This window comes from Ctenocephalides felis, unplaced genomic scaffold, assembly GCF_003426905.1.
Source record: "Ctenocephalides felis isolate EL2017-DRISC unplaced genomic scaffold, ASM342690v1 CF-g0.4_SCAFFOLD_03573, whole genome shotgun sequence".
Classification (NCBI taxonomy): domain Eukaryota; kingdom Metazoa; phylum Arthropoda; class Insecta; order Siphonaptera; family Pulicidae; genus Ctenocephalides; species Ctenocephalides felis.
The window spans coordinates 7,698,408-7,714,030 of record NW_020539727.1 but is presented as its reverse complement, the minus strand read 5'-3'; the positions used below and the strand labels follow the sequence as shown (position 1 = coordinate 7,714,030).

Genomic DNA, 15,623 nt, shown 5'->3' with positions numbered 1-15,623 from the left:
AGTTACATAGATAGGTATGAGTATATGTATGGTTCATACATGTACATGTACGTCGTTGTGAATATGCATGCACGTTGCATATATGTATATACGTATATTTATATGTGTATAGTCTTACATGTATATGTGTACATATATAGGTATATATTGTTGTATCTGTATATGTATATGTGTATTATATGTTTGTATGTGTGTGTATATGGATATATGCATGTATATATATATATATATATATGTGTATATATATATGTATATGTGTGTATATGTTTACCCTTTTAAGCAGTTTTTCTTATTTTTTAAAAAGTTATTTGCCGCTGAAGGTTTTCTTTTGGTTTCAGTTTTGATAACACTTTTCCGTTGCCTTTTTTCTCCTCTTAAATCAAAAACTCCCGCTGATAGGATTACTGATTCTGTTTACAGGTTGGACTGCAATGATTGTAATAGTTTACATTGGTGAAACTTTCCCAATATATATATATATATATATATATATATATATATATTATATATAGATATATATTTTTGATATTCTTGAATTTGATGTTGATATATATGTTTAATTTGAGTTTAATTTCGGGCGTAACATCAATAAAAATAATATTTTTATATTATATTTATATATTTTTATTGATGTTACGCCCGAATATTAAACTCAAATTAAATATATATATATATATATATATATATAAGAGGGTTAATCAACATACTTATAATTCCAGAAACCCAAAAAAATTCAAAACGATGCTTTCTGAACATATGATAAACCTGAACCACACTTTTTAACATGTCAAATCCCTCAATCCTTTACATTGAAAAAACAGGGACCTTAGAAAGATAGTTGAGTCTTTACTTATATCCCTTAATACGTCTTGTGTAAACAAACGTAATTCCTCTCATCTCTTACATGATAGTTACAAAGTAATTATTAATTTCATGAAAAGTAATTCAATGCAGTTTTAGAATCTTTCATTCGTTATATTTCTTCTCTGTTTTTCTTTCCCCTTTCGTTCTTGCTACTCCTCCCACTCCCATACGCGCGCGTGGCCTACACTGCGCTGTGTTGTACTTTTAACCTTGAATAGTACACACGACACTATGCTACCGTAACATTAAATATAGGAGGGCAATATTTACTCCTCCTATTTCTTGTTTGTTAATTAATGTTTTTTTTATTATTTTACACAAATTTAGTGTTTATATCAATTTTTACATCATAATTAATATTGATTGAGCAAGAAATGGCCTTCCGATCTACCAAACACCTAGCCCAATGTCTGCACGCGTCCTGACGTAGTACGCGGCATACATCATCACGTCATCGTTCATTTATGTTATTATTTTTGTATTACTGTTTTAATTTAATTTTTATTTTAACTTTTTTCATTTTATATTCATTGTATTGCATTTTTTGTTTTTTTTTGTATTTTTTTGCTCATATCAATTTTGTAAATAAGACATTAAAGTCTTGATTAACAAAAATAAATTGTAACAAAAAAAAAAAAAAAATCAATATTTCCGGTTTTTCCTGGTTTGGTATGTGTAATTTCCTCCTTTTATATATTTATATTTATCATCACTTGTGTATTTATGTTAAATGTTTTTTTAGATTACTGAATGATGACACATCAAGTGCCGAAACGTATAATGGAATAAATAATTTTGTTATTTAATCTTTTTTTAATTCGACGGTTGGGCTGCAAAAAATTTTACAATATATATATATATGTATATATATATATATATATATATATACACACTTAACTTTGCAATTCAACTTATAAAATTAAAAAGACCCTATATTCTAAATCCGATTTTGTTTATTTACATTTCATGTATACATATATAAACGTCGTCGTCCAATTTGTAAAGATTTTAAAATTATTAACTTCCCGTAGGGTAAGTTATTGTAATGGGCCGAAAATCGGAATTGAAAATTTTTACATTTCTCGACGTTTTGAAGGTTTCCTCAGAAAAAATGGATGTGTGTGTGTGTGTGTATGTATGTATGGATACAAATTTCCAGTCACGTTTTAGGGCGCACGGATCAACCGATTTGAATGGTTCAAAAAACATTCGATTCCTATTGATAGGGAAAAGAGCTGATTAGTTTTTGGCAAAGGCAGGTCCAGCCGTTTCGGAGATACGGAGCAAAGAGTGCAGAAAATAGAAATCGAATTTTTGAGAGAACGGAGTATCCGATTTGAATGATCTAAAAAACATTCAATTAGTAATGATTGGGAGAAGTGTTTATTAGTTTTTGGCAAAGGCAGGCCCAGCCATTTTGAAGATACGGAGCTAAATATGTAAAAAATGGCAGTTTTTGAGAGAACTAAGCGTCCGATTTAAATGATTCAAAGAACTTTCTGCTTATCTTAACAAAATAATTGATTTTGGAAAAAAAAATTGTACCTATTTTTTTTTTTTTTTTTTTAGTTTTTTGTATATCGAAAATATTTCAGATTTTATTTTTAATTCTGACTATAGTTCTAATATACTTTACAAATAATTTCAACTCTGCAATTCAGTTTATATAATTCTTATAAATATTAGACAATGTTACAATATTTATAATTGAAAACATTCAGTAATCCTCGAACATTTCGGTACGGGAAGTTCCTGCAATTTGCCTTAAGGCACGATGCCACCCACCCCACTAGTTTATAATAATCTACAGCCATAAGGCATATGATGCATTGAATTCATTTAGAATTATGATTTTTTGTTGAGCATCGTAAGTTGCGCTGGAGACTGCTTTGGTGATTTAGTTTATTAATTTGTTTATGTCGCCTAGGAATTACCATCAATTTGTTGAATAGAATTTCAGATCTCCATCTGCTCATAAGAAGATTCATTCACTTATTTGTGATTATAGTTTAAATATTCCTCCAACTTTACTATTTAACAATTATTATAAAACTTTTTCTATATGTTCGTTTATTTAAATAAACTACAATTTCTAAGAATTATATAAACTGAATTGCAAAGATAAAATTATTTAATTTGAATTATATAGGCGAGTTTCAAAATTATAATTAAAATCCGAATCATTTTCGATATTTGGAAAGAAAAATAATTTTTAAAATTAAAATTTATTTTAAATTTTGAAAGTTTTTTTTGCTTACCCTAAAAGTTAATGGTTTCTTTACACTCCCAATACAAGCGCAATGTTTTTTGTAGCATTCGGATGCTCTGTTTTCTCAAAAAATGTACTTCGAAACAACTAGGCCTGTCTTTGAATAATCCAAATCGGTTGATCCGTACACACAAGCCCATACATCAATTTTTCAAAAACGTGAAGATACGCAAAAAATATCATTTTCGATTTTTTGACGATAAACTTCGGGTAGTTAATAATTCAAATCAGTACATTCGTGCCCTCGTAATCGCCAAAGAAAGATTGTATCAGCACATACATAAACACACACAACAGATAAGTTAATGGTAAATGTGCGTATATTGAATTTTTCTGTAAAGCCTTTAATAAATTGGATTATAAATTGTTTAAGAGGGGAACCTGCTTTAGAGGCTTAAAAAAATCGATTTTTTTATTGCAACAATGTCTTCTAAAACTAGCTAAGAATATATTCCTAAAATTTCAGAAACAAATTTAGAATATTTTCGGAATTACAGAAAAAATAGTGAGCAAGCGTTAAGCGTGTATTCGAGCGAAACTTCGACGCGCGATTTCTCAGTATTGAATTTTTTTGTTTCTTCCTAATTGGCGGGAAAGATAGGAAAAAAACTAAACGTCCTATCGAAACTAGACAAAATTCATTAAATTCTATTCTAGTGGAACTTAAAAAAAACTTTAAAAAAAAGTTATAATTAACCCTCTGTTTAAACAATCTAAAGTGAAATTTTGTATAAAAAACATGATTTTTTTTTCAAGATGCGAAAAATTAGTGTATTTCTCATTTGTTTCTGGATTTTTTTAGGTTCAATTAGAATCTATACTATTTAAAATATATATTTGTTTTTATTTATTTGTTTCAAGTAGAAATTGTGGCCTGCATCTTTCCCGCCAAAGGACACCTGCACGCTCGTGGCGCTTCGGCAAAATGCATTTACCCGGCATATTATGACATATATTTTAATGAAAAAAATTGAGAAGAACGATGAAATATCTAACAATAAAACCTGAAAGTTTTGTTTCAATTAAATATTTATTTCCTTCAATAAAAATCCTTCAAAAAAAAAAACGATTATTTGAAGCACCCCCCTTAAATTATCGTTTTGTTGTGCTACTAAAATTCTCCTACCTTGTTTTCGGAAGAAAATATTCACTTTCCTTACTTGAACATTTATTCAAATATCACAATAATAAAATATATGTAATAATTGGTAAAACCAAATTGTCCACTTGGTCAGTCTTTGCTTCAATTAAAGCATTTGTAACAATAGCAAATATTGATTGCAGTATGTTATAACAGCTCCCCTTAACAAAACCTGCAGAATAGATATTTATGTAATACGAAATATTTTTTATTATTAATAAATATAAAATTTTACCAGTATAAACCAATAACAACACAAGCAATAACTGAAAAATTATGCTTGACAAGGTTCCTTCCACAGACTTTTTGCTTCCTGAAAATATTAAAATAAATATTTTACATAATATTGAAAAGAAACTAAACTGCAAAATGAAATCATTTTCATGCCAATCTAAAGAAGAACTAGTTGTGGATGGCATCGTGCCTTAAGGCAAATTGATGGAACTTGCCATATCATAATTAAAAATCTTGGTACGAAACCCAAAAAAATGTACACAAAATGTGTACTCATTATTAAAATCTTTATGAAATATCTGATAATTTGATGTACATATGTCCATAAACATCCTTGACCGCCAAATGACTATTTTTTATAAACCTTTTTCTAGCAATAGATATCATGGTATTATAAAACATATTAAAATGTTACGGCCCTTCGACAAACAGTTTAATGTTAAAAATTCATCAAAGTTTGAAAAAGTATTATAGTCAAAATTTGTGCCAAAAGTTGCTTTTTTGATGTGATGAGTCAAACATTGTCAATTCAGTAAAATTTAAAATAATAAGCACGTATCTGTGCAATATAATTACAGCTAATTTAATAAATTCTATTCGAATATGCAATGTTTAGATTTAATTGAAAGCAATAATTTTATTTTTAAAATAAACGGTTGAAAATTTTATGGCTAAATGCCTCTTTCAACTAGTTTTTGAATTAATTGTCATCTTGTGCAATAGCAAAAAAGCTTCAATCACATGTGTACCTTATGCTCACTCTGTGTGTATTAACTTATATTTGTCCATATATTAGCTTGATTCAAATCAGTTTTTTTTAGATTCAAATGATTTCAATCAGAAAATTTTCCAGTCGGCTCAACACTAATTAAAAATTAAAATAAAAATACCTTTCCATTTGTGTCTTCCAAAATTCGATCCAATAATACTGGCCATAGTGTCACCAATTCCAATTGATAATAAACCAGCTAATAATGGCATCAAATTAAATCCGGCAGAATCCGTCAAATCACAAGGACACGGATGTATCCACATGGGCAGTGTGCATCCTACAATCAAATAAATGGGAGTGAGAGCTATTTCAGCAGCATCCTGAATTAGAACGAAACAAATCAATAATTATTTTGGCACATTAATAACAAAATATAAATATTTATGTAAACCTTCTCATCTGCATATGTTGAAAATCCCATTTGTAATAGCTTTCCAAATGGCCATATATCAAACTTTCTAATTATCTAGAATGAAAAATGATAAATTGAAACAGATTTTCTTTGCTTAACTATTAACTAATTGTAACTGGCACACCTCACCTCAATCATTATAAAGATTGCAAAAACCACACCAGATGCAAGGTATAACAAAGTGCATTCATAAATCAGTCCTGGCACATATATGAGAACGGCCAAAATATGAAAATATTTTCGTAAAGCTGTACTAGCTTTTGCACCTCCACTTATTTGCCAATACATCAGCAGAATTGCAATTAAAACGCAGGTGCCCCAATACATTATTAAGTATATCTAAAAAATCTACATCATAATTATTATAACTAAAAAAATAAGTGATCGGTTTACTTACTCTTCTGGAGTCGTTGAACATAAATACCAGTATCCATATTATTGGACTTTGATTCAATAGTACGTGCATCATTGGAAACATTGCAAGTAAAATCACAGAAACAGTTGTTATATAAAAGGCAATATAGTTTTGCAATATTTTGAAGAAACATATTATAGACGCTATCAAACATATTCCTAAGATTCCCACCTAAAAACATATGTATGTTTTATAAATGAAATATACATGAGAATTAATAGTATGAAAATGTATATATGGTCAAATTATATATGGAAATGATATGTATATATATATATATATATATATATATATATATATATAACTTAAAAATAAAATTAAATTAACAATTATGAAGTAGGTACATTTGCCATAAACATAAATTATCACCTGTAGTATAGTATCTGATATCCTGCTCTTCGTATAAGGCGAAAGACAACTGATGAATTCTATGTCCAGGATATTTACGATGGCAGAGAAAATAAATAGAACAATGCCTTGAGCACAAATAGCTGCCTCTCCAAAAGTGAATGCCAAAGGTAAGGAGTATAAACAAATTGGTAAAATTAATGAATAAGTAGATATTACTCCAAAACTATATAAGAAACTATATAACCAATCTGAAACAAAACATTCATTGATGTACTCTCAAATTATTATTATATATATATATATATATATATATATATACATTTATATAAAACATTTATTTAAAATAAATACCTTTTCTCATACAAATCCAGAAAAGACAACTTGTCATCAAAGAAACTGCTACTGTTGCTGTTAACCGAGTATTAATTTTTGATTTCTTTGCAATGTTATACAATATTGTAATGTTAATAAAACATATTCCAATAGCAGCAATGACATTCAATTTATAAAATAATGAAGCCTCTCGTTGATGTTTCCAAAAGGATAAGATTATTGCTACCGGTAACAACATGCAAGCCCATATTCCAAAACTTGCATTCGGTCTAAAAGGACAAATGATATAAAAATATATAAAAAAGTATAAAAAAATAGTTTAAATGAGTATCACATATTTGCTAGGATGTATGTGAAATGAAAATTGTATGTATGGTGTAGACAACAGAAAGATCTGGAGAAATTGATTCCAATTGCCATTCATTAAACTATTTATTGCAAAATCTTTATAGCCACCATACATAGCTCTGGTTACAAGCTGGTGAAGAAACTGATTATTGTAAAAGACTGTAAAGCTCGCAAGAGATTCTAATATGAATTTCTCGTTACCTGGGGCTAACACATTACTAACCCAAATTTGGATCGAAAAAGATAAATGATAGCAACCAAAGAATCCAGTATACATTAGGTTTACAAAGCCTGTTCACAAAATGTAACTGATAAAGAAATTAATTATTGTGCAGGACAATAAGAAATTCTAATGTTAAAACCTTGTTTCGGGGAGCAGAAACAGACCTAACCTTATTGACAAAGGATTGAAAATGATAAATGATAGCAACCAATGGATCTACTATCCATTTAGGTTTCACAAGATCAAATATTGTTCACAAGATGTGACTGATGAAAAAATAAATGATTGTGCAAGACAGTAAGAGATTCTAATGTTGGTTCCTTGTTCGTTGGAGCAGAAACATACCTAATCTTATTGACAAAGGATTGAAAATCATAAATGATAGCAACCAATGGATCTACTATCCATTTAGGTTTCACAAGATCAAATATTGTTCACAAGATGTGACTGATGAAAAAATAAATGATTGTGCAAGACAGTAAGAGATTCTAATGTTGGTTCCTTGTTCGTTGGAGCAGAAACATACCTAATCTTATTGACAAAGGATTGAAAATCATAAATGATAGCAACCAATGGATCTACTATCCATTTAGGTTTCACAAGATCAAATCTTGTTCACAAGATGTGACTGATAAAAAAATAAATGATTGTGCAAGACAGTAAGAGATTCTAATGTTGGTTCCTTGTTCGTTGGAGCAGAAACATACCTAACCTTATTGACAAAGGATTGAAAATCATAAATGATAGCAACCAATGGATCTACTATCCATTTAGGTTTCACAAGATCAAATCTTGTTCACAAGATGTGACTGATGAAAAAATAAATTACTGTGCAAGACAGTAAGAGATTCTAATGTTGAATTCTTATTCCTTGGGGCAGAAACCTAACCTTATTGACAAAGGATTGAAAATGATAAATGATAGCAACCAAATGATCCACTATCCATTACAATTTGTTCACAAGATGTAACTGATGAAGAAATAAATGATTGTGCAAGACAGTAAGAGAATCTAATGTTGATTCATAGTTCCTTGGAGCAGAAACATACCTAACCTTATTGACAAAGGATTGAAAATCATAAATGATAGCAACCAAAGGATCCACTATCAAATACAATCTGTTCACAAGATGTAACTGAAGAAGAAATAAATGATTGTGCAAGACAGTAAGAAAATCTGATGTTGATTCCTAGTTCCTTGGAGCTGAAATGATAAATGATTGCAACCAAAGGATCTACTATCCATTTAGGTTTACATAGTCTATTCACAAGATGTAATCGATGAAGAAATTAATTATTGTGACAGACAGTAAGAGATTCTAATGTTAACTCCTCATTCCTTGCATTACTAACCTTATTGACAAATTTGGATTAAAAATGATAAATGATTGCATCGAAAGGATCCACTATCCATTTAGGTTTACAAAGTTTGTTCACAAGATGTAACTGATGAAAAAATTAATTATTGTGCAAGACAGTAAGAAATTCTAATGTTGAAACCTCGTTTCGGGGAGCAGAAACAGACCTAACCTTATTGACAAAGGATTGAAAATGATAAATGATAGCAACCATTGGATCCACTATCCATTTAGATTTACAATGTCTGTTTACAAGATGTAACTGATGAAGACATTAATTATTGTAGAACACAGTAAGAGATTCTACAGTTGACTCCTCCTTTCGTGGAGCTGAAGCATTACTAACCTTATTGACAAATTTGGATCGGAAATGATAAATGATTGCAACCAAAGGATCTACTATCCATTTAGGTTTACAAAGTCGGTTCACAAGATGTAACTGATGAAGAAATCAATAATTGATTCTAATGTCAATGGAGAAATACAGAATTATTCCTAACCTTATTGACAAATTTGTATTGCAAATGGTGAACGATAAAAACAATTCAACAACCAAAGAATCCACTATCCATTGTAAATTGTTATCAAAACAATGTTTATAAAGTCAACAAGCATTAAAGAAACAATACAAGTTATCTATTTATAAACTATAAATCAATTTTTATCTTGTACAATTTTATTTCCACGACATTATAACCTAACCTAACATGACAAAAATGTTCTACCTGAAGAAACTCCACGACAAATCAATTTTTATAATAATCTATATACAATATTATGTTTAAATATAATATTTTATTATACCTGAGCTTAAAGTCAGCTCTTTTAAAAGCAAGTGTAGCATTTTCGTTGAATTCTTTAAACGAAAATTTGCCCATAACCGCACACTTTTTCATAACACTTCAAAGAAAAAGAAATAAAAAGGTACTCATTGAATTATTCCATTGCAATATATTATCGTGCATGTGTTTTCATAATATTTTTTTTACAACAATTTACATTAAAATGCTGCATACTGAAATCTACTGATAAGTGTATAACCTTAAAATTTTGCATTGTTATCAATGATTACCAAACGGTGACGTTTGACGCGCGGGTTACCGGCGATTCTCAATCTGTGGACCAGAAAATTATTTATAAAAATAAACAGTGGTCTGCCCGAAGGCAGCTCTATGGTATGAGAGCACTACAAAATCAATGATTTTCTTTCCCTCCTTTGTTTATTATTCTCATTACCGTTTTATTACTATTAATTAGTGGGGTGCTAAATTGCTGGAATTTCCCATACCTTAATTAAAAATCTTGGGATGAAACCCAAAAAAAAATTATACAAAATGTGTACAAATTATTAAAATCTCTATAAAATATATGATAATTTGATGTACATATGTCCAGCAAATATTTTTGACCGCCAAATTACATTTTTTTAACTTATTTTTATTGAGAGTTCATAACCGCTGTATCTGCTTTTCCAAAAATTTAATCAGTTTTTCATCTTGTCAATACAAGTAAAATCTTTTTCAAATTATTAAAATCAGACGTTCCGTTCTCTTAAAAACTGAGCTACCGTTTTTGGCACTTCTTGCACCGTATCTTCGGAACGACTAGACTTGCCTTTGCCAAAAACTAATCAGCACGTCTTCTTAACAATACGAATAGAATGTTTTATAAATCATTCAAATCAGTTAATCGGTGTTCTCGAAATCATCGGCTAAACATTGTATCCGCACACACACACATATATCCATTTTTTCCTAGGTACCCCAAAATGTGCAGAAACCTCTGAAACGTAAAGATATATAAAAATTTTCATTTTCGATTTTTTTGCGATTACTATAACTTACCCTACGGAAAGTTAAAAATTAAACAATAACACTGCGCAACACTAAATTTTTTTCCTAAGATGTTATGATGGTTTTTAAGTAATACAAGAACGCTGATTCCGGAAACAGTAACAGGTTTTGCTAACAGCTCTAGCTTTTGAGATATGTCAATATGCAAGTCTTACCTCAACTTACAATAAAAAATACGAAATGTTTCATTTTGGACTCGCCCGTAGGTAAGCGGTTAAGAGCGACGGGACTTGTTTCAGAGGTCCCGGGTTCGATACCCACTTCGAGCAGCCTGTTGTCAGAGATTTTCACTTGGAAATATAGATAGCAATATGTTTCCAAGTGAAAATAGCCTTTGCCCGACATTGTTGCACCATACTTGCCCTATTACAGAGATTGTAATAAAAATTTATCATACAGAGATGTGACAACTGTTTGGGTTGCCATCTTTAATAAAACAAACGTAGTTTGTAAGATATTAATCACAACAGCTCATAGAACCCATAAGTTCTGATCGCTGTTCAAATAAAAAAAAGAAAAAAAAAACATTTTATGCCATCAAAAGCTTTTTTATATGATTTTCAAGCATGGACAAGGCCAGGTGGATGTCCTATCCTCTTTGATATCGCTCCTCCAAAGTCCTGATGTCTTGATGGATACACTCGCCCTGCTCTACGCTAATATCTCTAAAATTTTCCACAAACCATTCTGAATAAGAGTGCATGAGTGGTAATGAATTCAAATCTATTACATCAAATATATCAGTTTTTAGTTATTTCTTCTTCGCTTTTGACGTTGGCCTCTAAATGCATTACATGGTTGATGTTCTAGGTTGTTCATTATTAGCATGAATAGGGGGTTTGTGTAGCTGATCGTAACAATACCATTTGAGTTGTGGTTTATAACGATTTGCTTCTATTGCCTGATTTTATTTCATTGGCATTTACCACATAGTAGAAATAATCGTCGTGGTGATTCTGAGGTTTCAAGAACATATGTTTTATCATTATTGCACAATTCAGTTTTAAAGTGGTTGAAATGTTGTCAATGAAAACGATGCCATTACCATAGATAAACAAGTATAAATTGATCATTACGCAGTTCGACATAAGTTTCCGGTATTTGTCAAAAATTTAACCTCATATGTCACAAAAACTGTCTGCATTATGCACACAACGTCTTAGAGTCGGATTATTTATTTGTTAATTATTTGTTAAACTGCTATAATTATAGCCGAAATGATTAATTGGGGTAATTCCCCAAAACTCAAGAACTAGAGCTATTGGTTGCTGTTACGGAAAATGATACTTTCCATTTTTGGAATTTTTCAAAAACTTTCCATTTTTTTAATTTTTAATCCAAAATTACAAAAATATTTTATGGAAAATAAAAAAAGATTTAATAATTTTTTATCCTCAAAAGCAATTGTTTTGTCAATACAAGCAGAAAGTTTTTTGAATAATTCAAATCGGACACTTAGTTCTCTCAAAAACTACAATTTTTTGCACATTTAGCTCTGTATCTTTGAAACGGCGGGACCTGTTTTTGCCAAAAACTAATCACCTCTCCTCCCAATAATTATAAATTGAATGTTTTTTAGATCATTCAAATCGGATACTCCATTCTCTCAAAAACTCGATTTGTATTTTCTGCACTCTTTGCTCCGTATCTCCGTAACGGCTGGAACTGCCTTTGCCAAAAACTAATCAGCACATCTCCCTATCAATAGGAATCGAATGTTTTTTTACCATTCAAATCGGTTGATCCGTGCGCTCGAAAACGTGGACGAATGAATGCGGACATACAAAACACGAGGTATGCCAAAATATTCAGAAATCTTCAAAACGTCGAGAAATGCAAAAATTTTCATTTTCGATTTTCGGCCCATTACTATAACCATATACTCTTCTTTTATCTATATGACTATAACTACCCTACGGAAAGTTAAAAAAAGGTTGAGGAAAAAAATAAAAGCACCATTTTTGTCGCGCAGTGCAATAGCTAAAAATCTTGCTGTTTATATGTAAGTCGTAGTCGTTAATTTTAAAAATTTGTCGAAGTTTGTATAAATCGACACCTGATTGCACAGAAACCACATAGTTTTTTTAAAAGTTTTTAATACCATTTTATATGAAGCAGGCATTGTAACATATCCTTGCCATAACATTGGTCCAGTCTTATTGTCATGCTTATTAACTTCCCGTAGGGTAAGTTATAGTAATCGCAAAAAAATCGAAAATGAAATTTTTTATATATCTTTACGTTTCAGAGGTTTCTGAACATTTTGGCATACCTTAGAAAAAATGGATGTATGTGTGTGTGTGTGTGTGTGTGTATATGTGTGTGTATGTATGTATGTATGTACGCGTGTGTATGTATGTGCGGATACAAATTTTCGTCGACGATTTCGGGAACACGGGTCAACCGATTTGAATAATTCAAAAAACATTCGATTCGTATTGATAAGGAAACGTGCTGATTAGCTTTTGGCGAAGGCAGGTCTAGCCGTTCCGAAGATACGGGGCAAAAAGTGCCGAAAACGGTAACTCAGTTTTTGAGAGAACGGAGCGTCCGATTTGAATAATTCAAAAAGCATTTCACTTGTATTGACAAGATGAAGAATCGATAAAATTTTCATGAAGGTAGGTCTAGCGGTTTCGGAGATATGGAGGAAAAAGTAAAAAAATGAGCCATTTGGCGGTCAAAAATGATCATTAGACATGTGCTCATCAAATTATCAGATATTTTATAGAGATTTTAACAATAAGTATACAATTTGTTAATATTCCTATGGGTTCCGTACCAATGCTTATGCGTTAGACAGCGACGCGGCGCTTACGCGCTTTATATTTTGTCCCTATACAGTTAAAGCAGTACGATTGCTTTGAAAAGAAAGTTCAGATCTTCCACAATATGTCAAAATAAAAAAAAAATTTTTTCCAAAAAAATTTTTTTCAAAAAAAAGTAATTTTTTGTCCAATTTATAGTTTCCCAAAAATCTTATTTTTTCAAAGTAATTTTTTTTTTCAAAAATGTTAATCGTTTTTAAAAAAAAAAAAAATTTTGGTACGGGAAGTTCCAGCAATTTGCCTTTAGGCACGATGCCTTAATTGCCTTAAGACAGAATTCCACTTACAGCTAGTTTATCTATGGGTCCAGTTATACATTTATGCTTATTTATCCATAGATAAGTAAACATGTATTTATCTATGCAGTTATACTTGTATATCTATGAATACAATTATAATTCATTTTTTAGATCGTTTGGAGTTGCGCTTAGCTAAGAAACCAAGATGGCAAATTAGTTCAGCGTGCAGCAAACAGAGAGAAAGACTGTTTTTTATGTACTTACTTTGGTTAGCGCAAATAGTATACATTAGATCCTTTAATTTGCTAAGAAATGAAGTCCCAATGGGTACAAATAAAAAAAATCTGAAAATATTAATGTTCTACCCGAAGAAATAGAGTCCATGATGTTATAACACTATCTTTTATTTATTCCTTCTATATCTCTTATTATTAATGCACAATTCACTTTTCAAGCTTCAGCTCCCATGTTTCCATGCCTGGTTATTTGTATTTTAATCTATTGTATTTTTGAGACTCATTCTTTCAGTCCTTTCTTCCTCGAGGGTCGATTCTGCAGTAAAATAGACCAATGTTATGGTAAGACTAAGTTATGAAGCAATTTTCATATTAATTGCTACTAAAAACTGCCAAAATCCTATGCAGTTGCTATGCAGTCAGACATTATCCTATCATAACTGCATCTATATCTATTAATATAAGCCATATTTCATGGCTTGGTAACATGAGTGAAGTAGCATTTTAGGTGCAAAACGCCTGGTAGCACAGCAAACACATGGCATTTTGATAATATTTAATAGCATTTAGTAAGAAAACTGGAACGTAACATAGCTTTGCCATAACATTGGTTTATTTTACGGCAGAATCGACCGTAATCAATCGAATCAAATAATCCGTAATACAAAAGTTATCTTTCTTTTTACCCTTGCATAACATCAACACCAAACCACTAAACGTTTTTGTCGGCCATATTTTCAGCAATGTTTCAAAAACAGGAACTTTTAAAAACAGGCAATCTGATTTTTTGCTATTTGATCCTTGATGCTCTTTCTGTTAAAGTTTGTGCCATCTGGCTGGTGGTAGTGTACGAATCCAAAATTTTGAAAGATTTTTAGTCAGTCTAATTTTTATTTTTTTGACATTGATCATTGACCATTGGTTCATCGCTGCTAATTATGTGCCAGATGCGAATTTATTTATTATTTTTATTGAATTAAATTAAAATGATTAATTTTACCAGTTTGCAATTTTAATAATATGTTAATACAATCAAATAAGGGTTAATTATGAAAGATATAATTAAAAATGCATCATATGAGTTTCAAAAATTATATTTCTTATTTAAAGTATTCTAAATAAGTAGTAAGTATGGAGGCATCTTCGTAATTATCATCATTGTCACTATTTTATGAGATCGTCTTGGCAATAAGGACGAATTATTTAGTGGCAATATTAATTTAGTTTACCTAAAGTTCTTTCTCGAAAACATTGCTAGACCCGTTATCACGAAAAAATGTAGAGTCTTATCAGTATCTCATGCGTTCAAGCATCAGTCTTTTAATTATAAAAAATATTAAATACTATTCATTAATGTACTATAAACATACTGAAAACAGTATTCTAAAATAAAAATGTTCATGATTTTAAAATCCGAATTATATTTTTCTACTATTCTTTATATTTGCTGATATTCTTATTGTCAAATTACTGAGGCTTTTTCTTTATAAGAGTTGAAATGTCGATTTCCAGTGTTTATCAAAATTATCAAGATGCATATACATATTATCTAATTTGGAGCTAGGCCATGGCCAGCTCGATTTCAAACACTAGTGATATCGGATTTTCACTTGAGATTGAAGATCTTAAATATGATAACTAATAAAAATAGCCAGTTATCGAATATATTGCTACTTTATATCTCATAATAATCTCATCAGATGAAAAGTGGTCGAGAATTGGATTATATTCAAATAAACACTAGGTTG

The 15,623-nt window shown here is 30.2% G+C and overlaps 1 protein-coding gene across 3 annotated transcripts; it reads right to left on the bottom strand.

The window, feature by feature from the left end:
• Positions 1-310: 310 nt before the first annotated feature.
• On the bottom strand, positions 311-9,732 carry LOC113389031 (dolichol kinase). Of its 3 annotated transcripts, XM_026626081.1 has the most exons (10): positions 9,524-9,732; positions 6,810-7,060; positions 6,477-6,706; positions 6,090-6,278; positions 5,822-6,031; positions 5,672-5,746; positions 5,399-5,600; positions 4,510-4,587; positions 4,260-4,446; positions 311-426 (listed from the first exon to the last, which is right to left on the bottom strand). In XM_026626081.1, the coding sequence occupies exons 1-9, from the start codon at positions 9,613-9,615 to the stop codon at positions 4,313-4,315; spliced, it is 1,461 nt and encodes a 486-aa protein (XP_026481866.1). In that variant the 5' UTR covers positions 9,616-9,732; the 3' UTR covers positions 311-426; positions 4,260-4,312. The 3 variants fall into 3 exon arrangements, with proteins under 3 accessions (XP_026481866.1, XP_026481864.1, XP_026481865.1); XM_026626079.1 differs by having other exon boundaries at positions 4,260-4,587; XM_026626080.1 differs by lacking the exon at positions 311-426 and having other exon boundaries at positions 4,249-4,587.
• Between the last annotated feature and the right edge of the window lie 5,891 nt (positions 9,733-15,623).

Bases quoted from the DNA above. Each gene is read 5' to 3' on its own strand.
- LOC113389031 (XM_026626079.1), bottom strand. From the start codon at position 9,615: ATGAAAAAGTGTGCGGTTATGGGCAAATTTTCGTTTAAAGAATTCAAC. The intron at 6,707-6,809 runs GTATTTATTTTA...GTTTTGTTTCAG, and splicing joins CTGGATTTGTATGAGAAAAG to ATTGGTTATATAGTTTCTTA. The intron at 6,032-6,089 runs GTAAGTAAACCG...TAGATTTTTTAG, and splicing joins TGTTCAACGACTCCAGAAGA to ATATACTTAATAATGTATTG.